The 20,315-nt window shown below is 45.1% G+C and overlaps 1 protein-coding gene across 7 annotated transcripts in view; it reads left to right on the top strand.

Moving 5' to 3' along the window:
• MYOF (myoferlin) overlaps positions 1-20,315 on the top strand; it is a 187,010-nt gene that overhangs the window by 16,069 nt on the left and 150,626 nt on the right. For 4 of the 7 annotated variants that reach the window (XM_066240059.1, XM_066240061.1, XM_066240060.1 and 1 more), the window contains exons 1-4: positions 3,552-3,645; positions 4,489-4,558; positions 5,416-5,471; positions 9,843-9,934. In XM_066240059.1, the coding sequence (XP_066096156.1) occupies positions 3,553-3,645; positions 4,489-4,558; positions 5,416-5,471; positions 9,843-9,934 (311 nt within the window). In that variant the 5' untranslated portion in view covers position 3,552. Of the gene's footprint in view, positions 1-3,551; positions 3,646-4,488; positions 4,559-5,415; positions 5,472-9,842; positions 9,935-20,315 lie in introns of those variants that run through there. The other 3 variants (XM_066240064.1, XM_066240063.1, XM_066240062.1) reach the window with 1 other exon arrangement.

The raw sequence follows: 20,315 nt of genomic DNA, 5'->3' as shown, positions 1-20,315 counted from the left end.
GGTGTAGGGGTTAAATGTGTGGGGTCTAGCTAGAGTCAGACTAGCTCTGAGCTAGACCATTTTGTCTGTTAAAAAATGAATTCAACTGGGTAAATTTGAAGATATAATAATAGGCTTTATTGAGTGATTCAGGGATTGAGCAACATATCCGGCAACTACAATAGAAGGGATTGTACAAAGTGGGAAGTTTTATTATAGAAAGAAGTATGGGGCAAGGGAGCTATTAAAAAACACAAAGAGTTCCCTGGCCAGTTTGCTCAGTGGATAGAGCGTCTCCCTATGTGTAGACGTCCCGGTTTGATCCCCAGTCAGGGCACACTTGAGAAGTGACCATCTGCTTCTCTCCTCCTCCCTCTCCCTCTTCTCTCTCTCTTACCCTCTTGCACCCAGTGGCTTGATTGGTTCAAGCGTTGGCCCTGGGAGCTGAGGATAGCTCTATTGATTTTAGCATCCTCCCAGACTTGGGTTGCTGGGTGGGTCCCAGTTGGGATGTATGTGGGAATCTGCCTTTCTCTCTCCCCTCTGGTAGATTTGCAGAGAGAAATCTCCTGATGCTTGAGGGAGGTAAAACAATGAACTTTATTAGAACATCTGGGTGCAAATGGGCTGAGGCCAAAAAAGGCATCAGCCTCGATAGAAGGGAGTCTGGGGAATATATAGGGTTGGAAGGTTCCTGCTGATGTGTGTTGCTAGGAAACTGGTGAAACAACTTTGTCTGCTTCTTGGAATTCAGGAGGGTTGGCCTGTGATCAGTCAGTACCAGGATCACCAGAAAGGTGTTGACAGCCTTTGGGTCTCTCAAGCATGTTCATTCTTCTTGGATTAGACTATGGTCATTGTGATCTCTGCAAAGTCCTGATAAAAATGGAAGTTAAGAGGAGCAAAATGGACCTGCCTTTGATCTACCTAACACTCTCCTCTCACTGAAAGAAGAAAGAAAAAAAAAAGAAAGATAGAAGAGAAAGAAAGAAAGAAAGAAAGAAGAAAGGAAAAGAAAAAAGAAAAGAAAAGGAAAGAAGGAAGGAAGAAAGAAGGAAAGAAAGAATTATTTTTTGGGGGGGAGAAGAGACATGGAATGGTTTTTAGCATGAAGACTGCCTCTTCTTTGGGGGTGGGGCAGAGCAAGGGATGGAAAGGGCCCATATGACATATTACCTTACTGTTGCTTGACCAGTCATTCCAGACTTCTTGATTAAGGTTGTTTCTGGATTTGGTATCATGGGCTTTTAGCATGAGTGATGCCATTTTGGGCCTGTGGTTTTCTCCTAGTCTATGATATTGGACAATTTACCTAACCATATTGGGTTTGCTTAGCTCATCTGCAAATTGGGGATAATAACATGGCTTATCTCTTAGTCTTGTTAGGAGGATTGCATTAAATAAGTGAAGTATTTTCTGTATGCCTGGCTGGGAGTGAGTGCCCCACAGAAGGCCAAGCCCATCACACATGATATTTATGGATCTTCTTCTACTATGAGTTTATTGAGTTCTCGCTATGTGACAATTCACTCAATCATTCATTTATCAATAGTTTATTGAGAAACTATTTTATGCCAGAAGTCACTTTTTGTAATGAAGACAGAACGGTGATTTTAAAAAATATAATCCTTTACTAAGTTTATAGTACACAGTCATTAAGTAATCACAGTAAGGAATATTAAATTAGACAGTAAAATCAGTACTTTGAGTGAATTTTTCATTTTATTTGTCTTCTTTATCCAGTGTTTCTGGCAGCGTTCGGTGAGGCACTGTGCTATGATAGCAAACACACGCTCAGGTTTGGAGACAAAAAGATTAGGTTCAGATTCTGGCTATTTCTTTATTAGCTGAGTGACCTTAGGTTAACCAGCTTCTCTCAATTCCTTGTCTGTAAAATAGGGATAAGAATGTTTAACTTGCAGGCTCATCTTAAGGATTAGAGACATACAGGAGAATGCACCTGTCGATGGTTATTTAGAGGAAGCTGCTGGAATGTGGCGAGAAGCCTTTTTCTCCAGCTCCGTCAGTTCAAAAATCCTTTGCGTGGATCCTCTTTCTCTCAAGACCACTTCTTGTGCCGTAACCAGAGAAGAAAACTGAGAGGTTTCTGTCGGATGAGGGGAGGGACGAGTCGGCTCAAGATGGAAATGTGGGAGAGGAAGTCAGGACAGCTACTACGTGACAGCTGATTCTATCAGAATCAGAGCCAGTGAGGGGCTGTAGAGGCCACATAGAAAGACCACAGTCAGAGCTGACCTATATAGATCCAGGCATGAGCCGATGAGTAGGGTCACGCTGCAGTTTAAAAAGGGAAGCCTATGAGGCTATGGGAGCCCACTCAAGTGGAAAAGTTAATGCTTAGCAGAGGGAAGGGGATGACTCACGGCTTTGCTATGCTGAGGTCCTGGAAGAATGAGGTTAGTACCACTGCTGGGCATGTGCTGGGAGCCTTAGTAATGTGACATTCAGCTGAACAAAACACACTACCACTACCTCCTATATTTCACATTAGTACAGGGGAAGCTTCAAAATGTTTCAAAGTGTGGCCACTCAGAGGACACTGCCTGGATTCAAAACTCAGCCGTGCTATAATACTTACCAACTGGGTGACTTTGAATACGTTACTCAGCTTCTCGGTTTCCTTAGCTGTGAAGGGTGGATGAAAATAAATGTTTTAGTTGATTGATTTTAAAGAGACAGAGAGAAGAAGGGGGACAGAGAAAGAGAGAGAGAATCATTCATTTGTTGTTACACTTAGTTGTATGTTCATAGCTGCTTTCTAAATGTGCCTTGACTGGGGACCGAACCCGCAATCTTGGTTGTTTCGGGATGACTCTCTAACCACCTGAGCTGAGCTGCCAGGGTGTGAAAACAATTATACATACTTCCTAGGGTTTTTAAGGAGAATAGATTGTGTGAGACAATAGAAAATAAGTATGTTGGTCTTGCCCTGCAACCCCATTTCTGGCACAGAGCTCCTAAAACCCTTGTAATTTCCGGCCTGACCTGTGGTGGTGCAGTGGATAAAGCGTCGACCTGGAAATGCTGAGGTCGCCGGTTCGAAACCCTGGGCTTGCCTGGTCAACGCACATATGGGAGTTGTGCTTCCAGCTCCTTCCCCCTTCTCTCTCTCTGTCTCTCTCTCCTCTCTCTCCCTCTCTGTCTCTCTCTCTCCTCTCTAAAAATGAATAAAAATAAATAAATAAATAAATAAATAAATAAATCAAACCCTTGTAATTTCCTAGGTGATAAAAGCACTAGAAGCATGTCTGGTTCTAAGAGTTGGTTTTTGACTCTGTTTCTGACAGAGAGCTCCTTAAACCCTTGTCAATTTCTAAATGATAAGAGCACTAACGAGCATCTTGTTTTCTCATGAGGAAAATCTGGGTGGACTCCTGGCTGAGGGCTGGTCACCAGAGAGGCCGAACCAGGATTAGAATCTTGGAATTTTTAGCACCACCCCCCTACTCCTCCAGGTTGGAGAGAGGGACTGAAAATGGAGTTAATAATTGATCATGCCTACATGATGAAGCCTCCATAACATCTCAAAAGGATGGGGTTCAGGAAGCTCCCATGTACTGGGAGGGTGATGCACCCCAACTCTACGGGGACAGAAGCTCGGGATCCTTTCAGACTTCTCTGTGTATCTCATTTGGCTGTTCATGTGTATCCTTTAATAACACGATAAGCATAAAGTGTTTCCCTGAGTTCTGTGAGACGCTTCAGCAAATTAATTGAACCTAACAAGGGGGTCATAGGAACCTCAGATTTATAGCTAAATTGTCAGAGCACAGGTGACAACCTGGACTTGCTTTTTGGTGTCTGAAGTGGGAGGGCCAGCAGTCTGTGGATAGAGCCCCTAACCTGTGAGCTCTGATGCTGTCTCCAGGCAGACAGTGTCAGAATGGAGTTAAACTATAAAACAGCCGTCTGGTATGCAGAAAATTGCTTGGTGGGGGGACGACGACCCACCTCCCACACATCTGGTGTCAGAAGTGTCATGTTTTGTGTGATAATAAAAGAGACACACTGGAAGGAAAACTGTTTGGTTTTGTTTTCTGAAAACAGATGAGCTAGTGCTTACAAAGCATTCTTGTACTCAAACATTAACTTTTATTTTGGTAAGTATCTGGAGACTTAGTGACCTAACAGAAGTCCCTACTCTTTAGACTTTCCCTCCAAGAAAACTTAAGCACCAGTTGGATTAACATTTACTCATCTAGATAGGTGTACTATCTAGTCTCTGACACAGAGAAAGACTGTGTCTTCAGAAAAGGTGGGCTAGGAGTAAAGGAAACCTCCTATTCTCTGTGGGTCCTAGAAAGTGTTTATTTAGGAATAACCTTGTGCCAAAGCCTGCAGGATGGAGTCCAGCTTAATCTTTTTTTATTTTTTAATTTTATTTACTGATTTGGGGAGGGGAGAGAGAGAAAGTGTGAGGGGGGAGGGAAGAATCAGGAAGCATCAACTTGTAGTAGTTGTTTCCTGTATGTGCCTTGACTAGGTAAGCCCAGGGTTTTGAACCGGCGACCTCACCTCAGCATTCCAGGTCAATGCTTTATCTCCTGTGTCACCAAAGGTCAGGCTCTAGCTTAATCTTTAGCCTGTGCTGGAGTCTTATCATACACAGGGCAGCATGGGCTGAAATTCCAGGGCACCACTGCCACATGAGAGCTCAGACACATTTCTTAACTCCTTTTGAGTCTCGGTGTCCTCATTTATAAAATGGTGATGCCTTCATGCCAAATATTAGCTTCGCTGGTATTTTTTTTTTTTTTTTTTTTTGCATTTTTCTGAAGCTGAAAACAGGGAGAGACAGTCAGACAGACTCCCGCATGCGCCCGACCGGGATCCACCCGGCACGCCCACCAGGGGGCGACGCTCTGCCCACCAGGGGGCGATCCTCTGCCCCTCTGGGGCGTCGCTCTGCCGCGACCAGAGCCACTCTAGCGCCTGGGGCAGAGGCCAAGGAGCCATCCCCAGCGCCCGGGCCATCTTTGCTCCAATGGAGCCTTGGCTGCGGGAGGGGAAGAGAGAGACAGAGAGGAAAGCGCGGCGGAGGGGTGGAGAAGCAAATGGGCGCTATTCCTGTGTGCCCTGGCCAGGAATCAAACCCGGGTCCTCCGCACGCTAGGCCGTCGCTGGTTTTTTTATGCAAAAAGCTGGAGCCACAGAGGCCCTGGGTAATCTCAGTCGGCAGGAGATCATGGTATTGCCATGATTCTGAGTCCCCCATCCTTAGATCTGGGGATCGGGAAACAAGCACTGCTTTTCAGTTTGGAAAATTGATTCAGACAGCCCCCAGCCTAGGCAGCTAAAAGGGAACACGCAGGCACACCGTTGCCCTCAGGGATGTGTTCTTTGAATGAACAAATGGATGGTACATGTTCTGTAAATGTTTCTAATTGATTGATATCTTTTATTTTTTATTTGCAGATGAGAAGAAGAAAACAAAGAAAGTTGATAATGAACTCAACCCTGTTTGGAACGAGGTGACTTCATTGTTTTTTCAACTTTGTTTTGATGGATAAGCTCCATTGGTTGTCCCATCTTTGGTCAGAGGTGAACTCTTCCCTTTGGTAGGAGAATCTTTGCATTTCACCCCAACCCCTTCCAGCTCCCTTTGCGACCACGCAGCTAGCAGAGCCGTTCAAGGAGACGTAACACAGTGTACAGTAGAGGTGTGGTGAGCGGATGACCACTGTCAACCCTCTAGCCTGGGCTCTAGCCTGGGATTTGCTATGTAACTTTTGTTCAATCATGTTGCCAATGTGGACACATCTGTAGAGCAAGGGATGGTATTAGATCATCTCCAGAGTCCCAGAGGGAAAGCCCCAGAATTAAAAATATATCTACATGTGAATAATCGAGAGTGTATCACATGATACTTTGTGCATCTAGCTGAGTCAAGACATTTGCTGGTTTTTTGTTTGTTTGTTTGTTTGTTTTGTATTTTTCTGAAGCTAGAAACAGGGAGAGACAGACAGACTCCCGCATGCTCCCGACCGGGATCCACCCGGCACGGCCACCAGGGGCGATGCTCTGCCCACCAGGGGGCGATGCTCTGCCCCTCTGGGGCGTCACTCTGTTGCGACCAGAGCCACTCTAGCGCCTGGAGCCAGGAGAGGCCAAGGAGCCATCCCCAGCGCCCGGGCCATCTTTGTTCCAATGGAGCCTCGGCTGCGGGAGGGGAAGAGAGAGACAGAGAGGAAGGAGAGGGGGAGGGGTGGAGAAGCAGATGGGCGCTTCTCCTGTGTGCCCTGGCTGGGAATCGAACCCGGGACCTCTGCACGCCTGGCCGAAGCTCTACCACTGAGCCAACCGGCCAGGGCCGACATTTGCTGTTTTTATGTCAATGATATATATTTAATATAGCAATTTTGAAAAGTTCAGATCAATATAAAAATGACCTTTGGTCTTACTACTATCCAGAAGCAACTACTGTTCTATCATGTTTATTGAGTAAATATATTTAATAAAATATTATGTCTTAAAATTAGCAAATTAGCCTTATAAAGTAAGTACAATTTCCTATCTTATTTTTAACTATTATATCTTGAGTATATACTTACATAATTTCATTCAAAAACATTTTTAATGACTATGTAATATTATACTGAAGAAATAGAATATAATTTATTCCCCCTCCTAGTGTTTAATATATTTATAGATATGTGAAAATTTTATTTTTTTCCCAGTAGGATTTTCCAATGCTGACTAATTTTTTTGTTTGTTTGTTAAATGCAATACTGTATGTAAAGATACTGAGAACAGTATTTAGGCACCTGGCCCATCATAAGTCCTCCATCAAAAGTTATCATTATTACATTGCTTTTAAGAATATGCCCTAGCCCATCAATAGATGACTGGATAAAGAAGATGTGGCACATATACACTATGGAATACTACTCAGCCATAAGAAATGATGACATCGGATCATTTATAGCAAAATGGTGGGATCTTGACAACATTATACGGAGTGAAATAAGTAAATCAGAAAAAACCAGGAACTGCATTATTCCATACGTAGATGGGACATAAAAGTGAGACCAAGAGACATTGATAAGAGTGTGGTGGTTACGGGGGGGAGGGGGGAGAGGGAGAGGGAAGGGGAGGGGGAGGGGCACAAAGAGAACTAGATAGAGGGTGACAGGACAATCTGACTTTGGGTGATGGGTATGCAACATAATTGAACGACAAGATAACCTGGACATGTTATCTTTGAATATATGTATCTTGATTTACTAATGTCACCCCATTAAAAATAAATAAAATTAAATTAAAAAAAAAAAAAAGAATATGCCCTAAAATAACTGAAGAAACAAAAGCATACCCTGGATGTGCGGAATAAAAAGATTAAACAAACCACTGCGTGAAATGTTCCATACAGGTGTTCTCTGTGTACCTGGCTCGTAATAAGTGTTCAATAAATAGACATTATCATTATTACTACTATTTTATGGTGCCAGTTATAATGACGGAAGGAATTTGTGTATGTTCCTTCTCATTTGCTCTGTTAAATCATAACTATTTTTCAAAATGGTCCTCAGTACACCTCCCCCTCGTATCATTCTGGACTTGCCATATCCAGTTTCAGTGTCTTAAACAAAGCTTTACCTGTCATTTATCTGGGTAAGCAGAATTTGTCTTGCTATGTGCCTGTGTGCCCAGACTGCCAAGTTCTATTCTGGGGCCTTTTCCTGGCATGCTCTACTTCCCCCATTTGATGGTAGCATCTCAAGGGCCGGGCTACGTGTTCCGCACCTATCATCACCCCCCAGGACCTGACTGTTGGGCAAATGAGTTTGTAAAATATGATTTTTGAGTTGGCTCACTTTTACTGTTAAAAATGACCCTGCCCATGTTAAGGGTGCTGCCCAAGTGAAACTGCTAATTACCTTCCGTTTGTGAAGGGCTATTGTTATGCTAATGTATGCTAAAGAAGGTGTCTTTGTGGGCCCACGTAGTTTTTGTTGTTTTTTTTTTATTATTAATTTTACTGGGGTGACATTAATAAATCAGGGTACATATGTTCAAAGAAAACATGTCCAGATTATCTTGTCAATCAATATGTTGCATACCCATCACCCAAAGTCAGATTGTCCTTCGTTACCTTCTATCTAGTTTTCTTTGTGCCCCTCCCCCTCCTCCTTCACCTTGCCCCCCCCCTCCCCCGCTGACTAATTTTTAAAACATTGATCATCAAGACTATTATTTTTTTCCAAAAGCCAGTGACACCTCCCTGGATAAGTGCAGTGGAAAATGTCTGATATTTTCACAAAGTCAGGAGGCTGTGAAGCCTTCTCCTCCCAACTGGTTTCAATATCTGTATAAGATAAAGACTATCCCTTCTCACTGAATAAGGTAAAGACAAAAAGCTTCTTAATGCCTCTCTGAAAAGCCCTCACATGGCGCTCCAAGGATAAGATAGGTAAAAGTGCACGTATGTGTGCGTTTAGAGCTGCGGGCTTTGAATAATCCTAGCATGCCTCTTTACGGCTGAGGTGAGCCCACGTGGTGGATGGCAGAGGTGCGTGATCACGTGAGCTGGCCTGTTCCTGGCAGGGCATCATCCATCTCACCTCATTTTGTTTCTGACTCATCTTTGCCCTCATATTGCAAAAGTATTTATTAAATAAACTTTCTAATTGCAGTTTTAAAACTAAAACTTACCCCAAATGAAACACCAACAGCAAACCCAGCATGATTAGTGGGTGTGTTCTAATATGAGCTATGAGACAATTTTCCATCCATCCCAGACCCATTACAAGGAGCATTAAATCATCAGTAGGCATTCATTTATTTAATTCACTTATTACACATTCAATCAAGGACACCAGTGGTGCTATGTTGATTTTTTTTTTTTTACATTTGTCATTAGACAGCAATTTGTTGCATTAAGATACAAGTCTCATTTAACTATAGCACTGACCATTTGTAGGACTTAAAATGAAGGGTTATAGCATTTTACAAAATGTTTTCTAGATTATTTATCTCTTGGATAATACATTTAGGAAGAGCAGGCAATTTAAAAATAATCATTGGGCCCTGGCCGGTTGGCTCAGCAGTAGAGCGTCGGCCTGGCGTGCGGAGGACCCGGGTTCGATTCCCGGCCAGGGCACATAAGAGAGGCTCCCATTTGCTTCTCCACCCCCCCTCCTTCCTCTCTCTCTCTCTCTCTCTCTCTCTTCCCCTCCCGCAACCGAGGCTCCATTGGAGCAGGGATGGCCTAGGCTCTGGGGATGGCTCCTTGGCCTCTGCTCCAGGTGCTGGAGTGGCTCTGGTCGCAGCAGAGTGACCCCCTGGAGGGCAGAGCATCGCCCCCTGGTGGTCAGAGCGTCGCCCCTGGTGGGCGTGCCGGGTGGATCCCGGTCGGGCGCAGGCGGGAGTCTGTCTGACTGTCTCTCCCCATTTCCAGCTTCAGAAAAATACAAAAAAAATAAAATAAATAAAAATAAAAAAATAAAAAAAATTAAAAATAAAAATAATCATTGAAGAAAATATTTCCATTCATACATTTTGTTTTATTCTTGCAACAACTGTGGTAGGCATTAAAGCAGTTCTCTGACAATGAGATAGGGGTTGGTGACCTGTCCAAGGCCACAGAGCCTAGTAAATAAGAAGCCAGTATCCACCTCCAGGTCCTCTGAGGCTGAGTCTGGTTTGATTTCCCACAAACTTCAACGGCTTACAGGTTTAGAATTTAACTTATAATTTAATAACTTTCATTTAATTGTAGAATTGAGTAATTCGAAAGATTGTCATTGGTGAAGATAATGACCCAACGATTAGTGTTGGTACATTTAATTGTATTCCCTGATCCCTTTAACAGCCTTTTTGTTTTTATTACCCTCTGTGAACAGATTTTGGAGTTTGACTTGAGGGGTGTACCTTTGGACTTTTCATCTTCCCTTGAAATTGTTGTGAAAGATTTTGAGACAATTGGACAAAATAAGTAAGTTGACTTCAACTGTTTTTCTCATTTTACGTATTATCTTACTATTGTTTGTTTTGTTGAAGGAACAACAAACATGTTTAATAACATTTTATATTATTTTCAATATAGTCGTACTGTAATTCCATATTATCCCCCTACTTCTGAGACAATATCAGATGTGGTTAATCAATCATAATGCTTTTAGTTAAGCTTCTATATTCCTAAAAGGCAATGAACACTAAGTCACCACTAGTTTATCCAGCTTGGCATGTAGGGTGAAACCTACTTGTACTCCTGAAACTTCTTTCTAATTTGTGTACAGTCATTTCCTACTCTGGTGGTTTATCTATACTGTAGTTATATTGGACACAAGCAAACTAATTTCTTCTCCCAATTATGTGTGACCCATGCACATCTCATTCAGGTTACACTTCCAGCCCCATTTCTGTTTAATGTCTCATTGGCCTTTTAAACCTAACAAAGCTAATCCAGTTTCCTTATCTTACTGCCTCTACCAGTTTCCAATGGGCAAGGGTTATGACGGTCCCCATGTTGGCACTGAGAGTTGTCCCCTGGGTAAAGCTGGAGTTTTCTCAAATAGATCCCTATGGGCAGTGGTGGGATTCAAATAATTTAACAACCGGTTCTCTGCCCTAATGACTGTTTTAGGTATAAAAAATTTATATACTGAAAGGTAGTTTATTATTTCATGCATTTGATACTAAATAAGAACAATAAAAGAGGTACACAAAACTAGATTATAAGAGTTTTAAAATATTAATGAAAAAATATTAAGTAACATCTGAAAAAAAATAAGACTGTTATTTAAGATATTTCCATATTGCTTCTTGATTGGCGTCCTCACTTCCTTTTTTTTTTTCACCTATGGACGGAATGAACATTACTATGGGTGCTTAGAATATGCTATTGTGCAGACGTACGTTAAAAAAGAGTGAGGAATATAAATATGTGATTTCAACATTGGGTGGCTGCCCAGGTGCCCACCTTAGAGAGAGCCCTGATTATAAGTGCCATTTTGACAACTAGTTTGCTGAACTCAACATAAAATTAGGTATCGGTTCGGCTGAACTAGTGTGAACCGGCTGAATCCCACCACTACCTATGGAACAGAATTACCTCAGTAAATTCACCCCAGTCCTTGATCTGGACTTGGGCCTTATGTAGACTCAGAACCCAGTCTTAGGTAGACAATTCTAACCAACCCAGCTTACAAAAACCAGTACTTAAAACCAGGGTACTGACTTGTTATTTTCCAATGGAAACAAATGCCTGGGAGGAGGGCGTTCCTAGTCTCTGATCAGTATCACTGCTCTCCTTTATGGCCTACCACGTGGGAAGCCAAATTTCTCTGTAGCTTTGATGGTAAGATGTCACTAACCATAAGATGTACTGTGAAATTCATAAACAGTTTGGGGAGAGAAGGGAGCCTGGTATGAAGTGCCCATATCAATTGTAAGAAGCACCCCAATTTTTAGTAATGTCAATACATTTAAAAATGTACGTCTTGGCCCTGGCCGGTTGGCTCAGCGGTAGAGCGTCGGCCTGGCGTGCGGGGCACCCGGGTTTGATTCCTGACCAGGGCTCATAGGAGAAGCGCCCATTTGCTTCTCTACCCCCCTCCCCCTCCTTCCTCTCTGTCTCTCTCTTCCCCTCCCGCAGCCAAGGCTCCATTGGAGCAAAGATGGCCCGGGCGCTGGGGATGGCTCCTTGGCCTCTGCCCCAGGCGCTAGAGTGGCTCTGGTCGTGGCAGAGCGACACCCCGGAGGGGCAGAGCATCGCCCCCTGGTGGGCAGAGCGTCGCCCCTGGTGGGCGTGCCGGGTGGATCCCGGTCGGGCGCATGCGGGAGTCTGTCTGACTGTCTCTCCCGGTTTCCAGCTTCAGAATTAAAAAAAAAAAAATGTACGTCTTCACTTTTGACACACTTGGTATAATCAGAGGGGTGCAATGAGAGCAGTGGTTGAGCTAGGGAGACCAGATGCCCAGATTTTCTTGGGATTTATTGTTTGAGTCCTGGTTTATTGTTTGAGCACAATAATTAATAATGCCCTCTTTGCTGTCAACAGAGGCTTGGCTTGGCCAGTAAATTAGCTAGATGGTCATTCTAATCACTTGGGTCTTTTGCTTAATGGCTTCAGACTAAGAAAGCCTGGGCAGACATCTGCCCCTGGACAGTGCTTTGATAGGTACTGCTCATGTTCGCCTTTGATGAGATCCTTTTTTCCATGTTTCATGTTGACCAATGCCCCTTGTACCTGTCACTTTATTTATCTTTTACAGAGACAGAGAGAGGGATAGGTAGGGACAGACAGACAGGAACGGAGAGAGATGAGAAGCATCAATCATCAGTTTTTCATTGCAACACCTTAGTTGTTCACATTTTTTTTTCCTTAAGTTATTTAAATACATTATGGCAGGTTTTAGTCTCATTCTCTCGGACTGAAAAGCATTCTAGCCTTTTCAGATTATGTTGCATATCTCAGCTTCGAACCAATTGTATGATTATCTATTCTATACCCTGCCTCCCAGAGAACAGCTTTATTTCCCATATTTCTAAGTTCTGGGAAAGTGGGTGGTCCGCCTCCTTGGAGCCGCATGTATATTACTATAATAGTCCTTTCTCATTGTTGCTCTCTTCTTCCTGCAGACAGTACCACTGTTTACATTCTAGACCAGCCCTCTCCAACAGAAATACAGTGCAGGATACATATGTAATTTAAAATTTTCTGGTTAAGAAACAAAAAGAAACCGGTAAAGTTAATTTTAATAATATATTTAACTTAGTATATCCAGGTTATCATTTCGGTATGTGATCAATATCAATGGTCAACAATCATTGAGACCTTCTACATGCATTTTTTTTCCATATTAAACCTTTAAAATCTGGTGTGTATTTCACATGGACAGCACGTTTCAAGGCAGTTAGCCACATTTTAAGAGCTCCTTAGCCACATATAGCTGGTGGTCACCATATTGGATAGGACTATTCCAGACGACGGGGCTCAAAACCTCAGGTCTCTCTGGATCCCTCCCTTTTATATCTTATCCAGCCTGTTGCCAAATCTTACTTTTTCTTCCATGGTTTGTGTCGAGTGTTTCTTACTCATGGCCACAGCCACCAGCCTGGTTCAGGCCTTTATCACTTTGTGTTTCATCTAATACAGGGGTCCCCAAACTATGGCCCGCGGGCCACATGTGGCCCCCTGAGGCCATTTATCCAGCCCCCATCGCACTTCCGGAAGGGGCACCTCTTTCATTGGTGGTCAATGAAAGGAGCACATTGACCATCTCATTAGCCAAAAGCAGGCCCATAGTTCCCATTGAAATACTGGTCAGTTTGTTGATTTAAATTTACTTGTTCTTTATTTTAAATGTTATATTTGTTCCCGTTTTGTTTTTTTACTTTAAAATAAGATATGTGCAGTGTGCATAGGGATTTGTTCATAGTTTTTTTTATGGTCCGGCCCTCCAATGATCTGAGGGACAGTGAACTGGCCCCCGGTGTAAAAAGTTTGGGGACCCCTGATCTAATATAACGTGATGACAAAGCCTGGCAGGCTGGCTTTGGACCTTTCATCTATGTTTAACACTTTCCAAAGGTTACATAGTTAAGGGAGAGTCAGAAAACAAACAAGTATGTGGAAGAATTTATAATGGGTCAGGTACTAGGAAGTGTTGTAAACTAAGGAGGAAGCTGAGGAGAAAACTGAAGCAGAGTAAAAGGATAGAGAGAGTGGCTGGTGGTGTGTGTTGGGGGAAGATCCAGTTTCAGATGACATGGTGAGACAGTAACAATGGAGTCGAGACCCACATAAAGCGAAGAATGGGCCATGTAGCTATCCAGGGGGAAATTATCCGAGGCAGAGAGTGTAGCAAACGCCCTGAAGCAGGAGGAGACTTGGGGTGTTGGAGAAACACTGAAGAGGCCAGTCAGGCTGGAGCCCAGAGTGCAGAAGCTGGGGTGGGGGAAGGAGGGGAGATCAGCAAAGCCACGACACCCACGGCTTTGGGAGCCACAACTCGAGCTTTGGATTTCATTCCTAGTACAGTAAGAATCCATTAGAGGGTTTTGAGTATGATTTGACCCACATTTTAAAAGGATCTCTCAGACTTTCTATGTGAAGACTGGGTGTAGAAGCCAGTTAGGAAGCAGGGGAAACCATAGGAGGAGACTTATAGATTTATTTTATACCTGTTGAAAACACAGGAAGGCCCTTGGGTGACAGCAGTGACAGAAGAGGACAAAGCCTCACCCTCAGGCTCACCTTGGCACTTTGAGCATTTTTGGTGTGCATTTCTGGAGATAGAGCTACTGTGCAGTCTGTCCGGTCCTGGACATTTTTCTTTGCAAGTTTGAACAATGAAAACTACAATGAGGCCTGTTATAAGGGTTTTTATAAAGTTGAGGGCTCCATGCATCTGGCTGAGATATATACTGCACCCAGTGTCATGGTTGTCTGCTGAGCAGAACGACCAAACGAGCAGCTGTTACTATGGTATTATTATTGACAGGGGAAGTTTTAGGCCTAACAGAAAAAGGTAGATTCTAGGCAAAACATGAATCTGGTCTTCACTACGCTTTCAGCCTTCCTCTCCCCTCCTTCTGCGAGGTCTTTCTCTCCCTGACCTCTCCCAAGTGCCCAGTGTCATTTATGTTCCTGGCTGCCCCCAGGCATGCCCTCCGGGCCACATGCGCACCATCTGCCAGTTCTTCTCTCCAGCAAAATGTGTCTGTCCTGTGTCTCAGTCCTTCAAGGTCCTGCTGCTTGAAAGGAGCTTTCAAGAAACAGGCTTGGGCCCTGGCCGGTTGGCTCAGTGGTAGAGCGTCGGCCTGGCGTGCAGGAGTCCCGGGTTTGATTCCCGGCCAGGGCACACAGGAGAAGCGCCCATCTGCTTCTCCACTCCTCCCCCTCTCCTTCCTCTCTGTCTTTCTCTTCCCCTCCAGCAGCCGAGGCTCCATTGGAGCAAAGATGGCCCGGGTGCTGGGGATGGCTCCTTGGCCTCTGCCCCAGGCGCTAAAGTGGCTCTGGTTGTGACAGAGCGACACCCCGGAGGGGCAGAGCATCGCCCCCTGGTGGGCAGAGCTTCGCCCCTGGTGGGCGTGCCGGGTGGATCCCGGTTGGGCGCATGCGGGAGTCTGTCTGACTGTCTCTCCCCGTTTCCAGCTTCAGAAAAATACAAAAAGAAAAAAAAAAAAAGAAACAGGCTTGAGTGATGATGTACTGGCCGCTGAAGTTCACTGTGTTACCTTCCCAGGAACAATGATTTCGGACTGAGTGCACTGGTGATTTATCTGAAGGCGTGAACAATGGGAATTTGGGGCAGGATCATTGCGAGAGGCCTTTGGTCTTTTTAATTAGGACGTTGGTTCTGTGTCCTGCAGATTTCCCCGCATAGTTAGTTGTCACTGTCTTCCAGTGAAAGGCCAGCTCCAGTCGGCCCTGGAGTGGACAGTGTGTGATGACAATGCCCCGCGTGGGCTGTCCTCTTAGGTCCTCAGCTACGTTCTCTCCTCCCATCAGCCAGGAATTATGGCCTCTGGCCTTGTTTCCACCAATGAAACAATGCGTAGATCTTGGTTACATTACCTACAGGAAAAAAATTAAACTCATAGCTGTATGATCGTTCAAACTATTTGTGTATTTTGGCCCCAGATTTTCTTCTTGGCTTTTCTGCTAAAGCTTTGGTCTTTGAAGATCTGCTCTCTGCTCAGCGCTGGAACGTTTTCCTCACTTGGAAGCACAGGGTGGGGGCAGAGGGCTTTTCTACCAGCTTAAGGAATGTCTTGCCTGTTGACTTTCCCGTTGCTGTGGAGACTGGCTGTGCAGATACGGCTCTCCCACCTGCTGCTCCGGACTCTCATGTCTGCCGCTCCAGGGCCTGTAAGCAAACAGTGCCAGGCTGCCTGGGTTTGCCCGTGTGCCCGTGCCCCTGCCCACAGCGACTGTGCTGCCCAATCCAAGCAAGCCCAGCGCTGGTGCGTCAGCGGCATCGCTGCTCAGGCAGTGCGAGTGGGCGGGTCATTCTGCACGGACTCTGTCCCTCCTCGCTTCCTGGTCATCCAACCAGCCGCCCAGACTGAACGACTCTGAGAGAAGAGCCCAACGAGCCTCTTGGTCACATGATGAACACGAAGTAATACTTTTAGCTGAAATGTCAGAGTGGAGGGGTTTTCTCAGCAGCCAAAGAATGAGAGTTCCCTTTGCAGACAGGCGACATGGCTATCACCCAGTGAGGACTTAGGGGTGCCAAGGGCTGTGCTGAGCCCTTTGGATGCATTATCCTGCTTAATCCTCACAGACACCCTAGGAGGCAGGTCCTGTTTTTCCTCTGAGAGGTTTAGTAATCTTCTCAAGATCATGCAGCAGCTGTGTGTCAGTCAGCGTTTATGTCCAGACCTGTACTCTGGACTTTTCTACTATGCTGAAAATGTTTGAGCACCTATAGGAATCAAAATGTAGGTGGAATGGTTGGTTATCTTTTGGCTATAATGGAAGCGGTTTTTCTAATTTTAATAAAAATAAAGGATACTCACTATCTATTGGTAACTCCTTGCTAGGTAAACATTTAAGCAGGAATTTTTGTGCTGCTGAATAGTAAATCATTTATGCTCATGTTCCACAACGGGCAAGATAAATTTGGGAAGTGTATCTCATCTTCACAATGACCTTAAGAAGTAGAGAGGTGGCCCTGGCCAGTTGGCTCAGTGGTAGAGCGTCGGCCTGGCGTGCAGAAGTCCCGGGTTCAATTCCCAGCCAGGGCACACAGGAGAAGTGCCCATCTGCTTCTCCACCCCTCCCCCTCTCCTTCCTCTCTGTCTATCTCTTCCCCTCCCGCAGCCGAGGCTCCATTGGAGCAAAGATGGCCCGGGCGCTGGGGATGGCTCCTTGTCCTCTGCCCCAGGCGCTAGAGTGGCTCTGGTCGAAGCAGAGCGACGCCCCGGAGGGGCAGAGCGTCGCCCCCTGGTGGGCAGAGCGTCGCCCCCTGGTGGGCATGCCAGGTGGATCCCGGTCGGGTGCATGCAGGAGTCTGTCTGACTGTCTCTCCCCATTTCCAGCTTCAGAAAAATACAAAAAAAAAAAAAAAAAAGAAGTAGAGAGGAGACTTGAGGCACTGAGGGGTGAGGCTAGGACCCCCTTGGCAACCTGGTTCTGTTGAACCTCACTTGCATTTCTAAAGAAGAGTCATCTTCAGGAGGCTGGAAATGTAGGAGTGAAAGATATTTAAAAGTGTTCAGAGGCTTTATCTAGCTCAGCATTCCCCACCACCTGAAATTTTCTTAGTGATTTATTTACTTATTGGGCTCTCCCCTACTAGGCAGGAAGGTCCATAGCTATTGTGTTCAACGCTTTAATACCAGCTCTTAGCCTGGCTCATAGTAGGCTCTCTAATGTTTGTTGAATGAATGAATGAACAAGTAAATTTATGATACAACCACATGAATGAAATCGAATATTTCTGAAGCACCTTGCATCTGACAATTAGCTCACTGATTATGGGCCATTTATGTGAATTCTGTCCAGCTCAGGTCTCTGAAAAAGCTTTCTCATTTCAACTTGGGTTTAAGCTGCAAAGGAGTCAGAACACAAAGGGGTTGGATAAAAAGAGAAACAAACACCGTTCCAAAGCTCATGGCCTTTTGTAGGGAGATGTACAGACTCTCAGATGCAACCAAAATACTAGATAAAATGTGTGTAACAATGGTTTCAGGTATTGGAAACTGGCAGCACAGGACAATGGTCCCCGAAAGGGAGGTGGAATAATTGAGACGAACACTGTGAGTGCCCAACCTAATACCTAGAGAGCATTTCCAGGCTGTAGTGCAGGGAGAGGGACTTCAGCAGATCCATCCTGGTTGTCTCCCAGAGTCAATTAGGTGCAGGTGGGAGTCTAGACACACACACACACACACACACACTCAAAGAGGGAGGTGCCTTGGAGAGATCAGCTATCCAATTTATTAAGCAGAAACATGACATCATGCATAAGAAACTAACAAATAGAATACAATGTACAATTATATTATTTAGTTTTGCAAAACTGATTAGATTGCTCTTGTCCTTCCTGAGACATAACACCACACCATCTGCTATTTGATTCCTGACTTGCAAAAAGCTCCAGCAGGGCCAAGCATGGCATCCTTGGACCTTCCTTGGACGTGACTGCCTTCAGTCATGTATGCTTGGTTTTGACCTTCACTTTCTCAGGATGGAAACAGAAAGTCACTCGGTGCTTTGGCTTTCCTCCAACAACAGATGTATTTTTTTTTTTCTGAAGCTGGAAATGGGGAGAGACAGTCAGACAGACTCCTGCATGTGCCCGACCGGGATCCACCCGGCACGCCCACCAGGGGCGATGCTCTGCCGCGACCAGAGCCACTCTAGCGCCTGGGGCAGAGGCCAAGGAGCCATGCCCAGCGCCCGGGCCATCTTTGCTCCAATGGAGCCTTGGCTGCGGGAGGGGAAGAGAGGGACAGAGAGGAAGGAGGGGCGGGGGTAGAGAAGCAAATGGGCGCTTCTCCTATGTGCCCTGGCCGGGAATCGAACCCGGGTCCCCCGCACGCCAGGCCGACGCTCTACCGCTGAGCCAACCGGCCAGGGCCCAGATGTATTATTAATAGATATATTATTAGTAGGCAAAGACAATGAAACAAGTATTATAATTATATTCCATGGTTCAAGAAGATAGAAGAATGTTTGAGCATGTTAAATAGAGACATGAAAGGTTTAAAGAAGATCCCAATTGAAAAATCTAGAGATGCAAATTACAATGTCTGAGACAAAATGACCATAATTACCTCTCTAAGAGTTTGCATTGCTAGTACTCATATTTTCGCCTCCATATGTGGTTACTTGTGCATTCGGAACCACCATCACATGCACAGAGCAAAGTTAGAAACATCATCTAAGTATAAGTCACTGAGCGAGACATCTGCTTTGCTATAGTATGAGTAAGAGGCAGATGCCTAAGACCTAACAATATACCCAGGAGGCAAGTTAGCCCAGCTCTTGCATAAGAGGAGGTGTGGGCAAGTGGTCAGCTATATATGAGATTAGTTTGGATTTTGGCTCTTACTGATTGGGTGACCTTTGGCAAGTGTCTTTATCTTTATAAGGGGACTGTGATACTTCCTCAATAAATGGTAGACATAGGGCAAATTTAATGTAATTAAGGAAAAAATTACTTTGATTTTCTGAGGAACAACATAATAGCAAATATCTGTTGTGGGCTTCCCATGTGCCAGGCATTGTGTTAATGCTATTTCACATATAATTGCATTTAATTTTTTTTTTAAGTGAGAGGAGGGGAGATAGTGAGACAGACTCCTGCATGCACCAGACACAGATCCATCCTACAACTCTGTCTGTGGCTGATGCTCAAGTACCAAGCTATTCTAAATGCCAGAGGCTATCCTCAGTGCCTGGGGCCACAGTTGAACCAATCAAGCCATTGGTGTAGGAGGGGGAAGAGGGTGGGAAGCAAATGGTAGATTGTCCTGTGTTCCCTGACTGGGAATTGAACACAGGACATCCATACACTGGGCTGATGCTCTATCCACTGAGCCATTGGCCTAGGCCTCCATTTATTATTTTTTTTTTTTACAGAGACAGAGAGAGAGAGAGTCAGAGAGAGGGATAGATAGGGACAGACCGGAACAGAGAGGGATGAGAAGCATCAATCATTAGTTTTTCATTGCGACACCTTAGCTGTTCATTGATTGTTTTCTCATATGTGCCTTGACTGCTTGCCTTCAGCAGACCCAGTAACCCCTTGCTTGAGCCAGCGACCTTAGGTCGAAGCTGGTGAGCTTTTGCTCAAACCAGATGAGCCCGTGCTAAAGCTGGCGACCTCGGGGTCTCGAACCTGGGTCTTCCGCATCCCAGTTCGATGCTCTATCCACTGTGCCACTGCCTGGTCAGGCTCCATTTAATTTTTATAATGACTCTGAAACAGATTTATCCCCAATTTATGAATGAGAAAAATGTGGCTCAGAGAGGTTCACCAAATTGCTGAGTCACCCAGCTCTCTAAGTGGAAGCACATGGATTTAACCTAGTTATGTTAAAATCCTTTTACACAGGCCCTGGCCGGTTGGCTCAGCGGTAGAACGTCGGCCTGGCGTGCGGGGGACCCGGGTTCGATTCCCGGCCAGGGCACATAGGAGAGGCGCCCATTTGCTTCTCCACCACCCCCCCTTCCTCTCTGTCTCTCTCTTCTCCTCCCGCAGCCAAGGCTCCATTGGAGCAAAGATGGCCCGGGCGCTGGGGATGGCTCCTTGGCCTCTGCCCCAGGCGCTAGAGTGGCTCTGGTTGCAACATGGCAACGCCCAGGATGGGCAGAGCATCGCCCCCTGGTGGGCAGAGCATCGCCCCTGGTGGGC

Source organism: Saccopteryx bilineata, chromosome 7 (genome assembly GCF_036850765.1).
Source record: "Saccopteryx bilineata isolate mSacBil1 chromosome 7, mSacBil1_pri_phased_curated, whole genome shotgun sequence".
Classification (NCBI taxonomy): domain Eukaryota; kingdom Metazoa; phylum Chordata; class Mammalia; order Chiroptera; family Emballonuridae; genus Saccopteryx; species Saccopteryx bilineata.
Note: the sequence above shows the minus strand (reverse complement) of the source record. Positions and strands in the feature narration are given on the sequence as shown.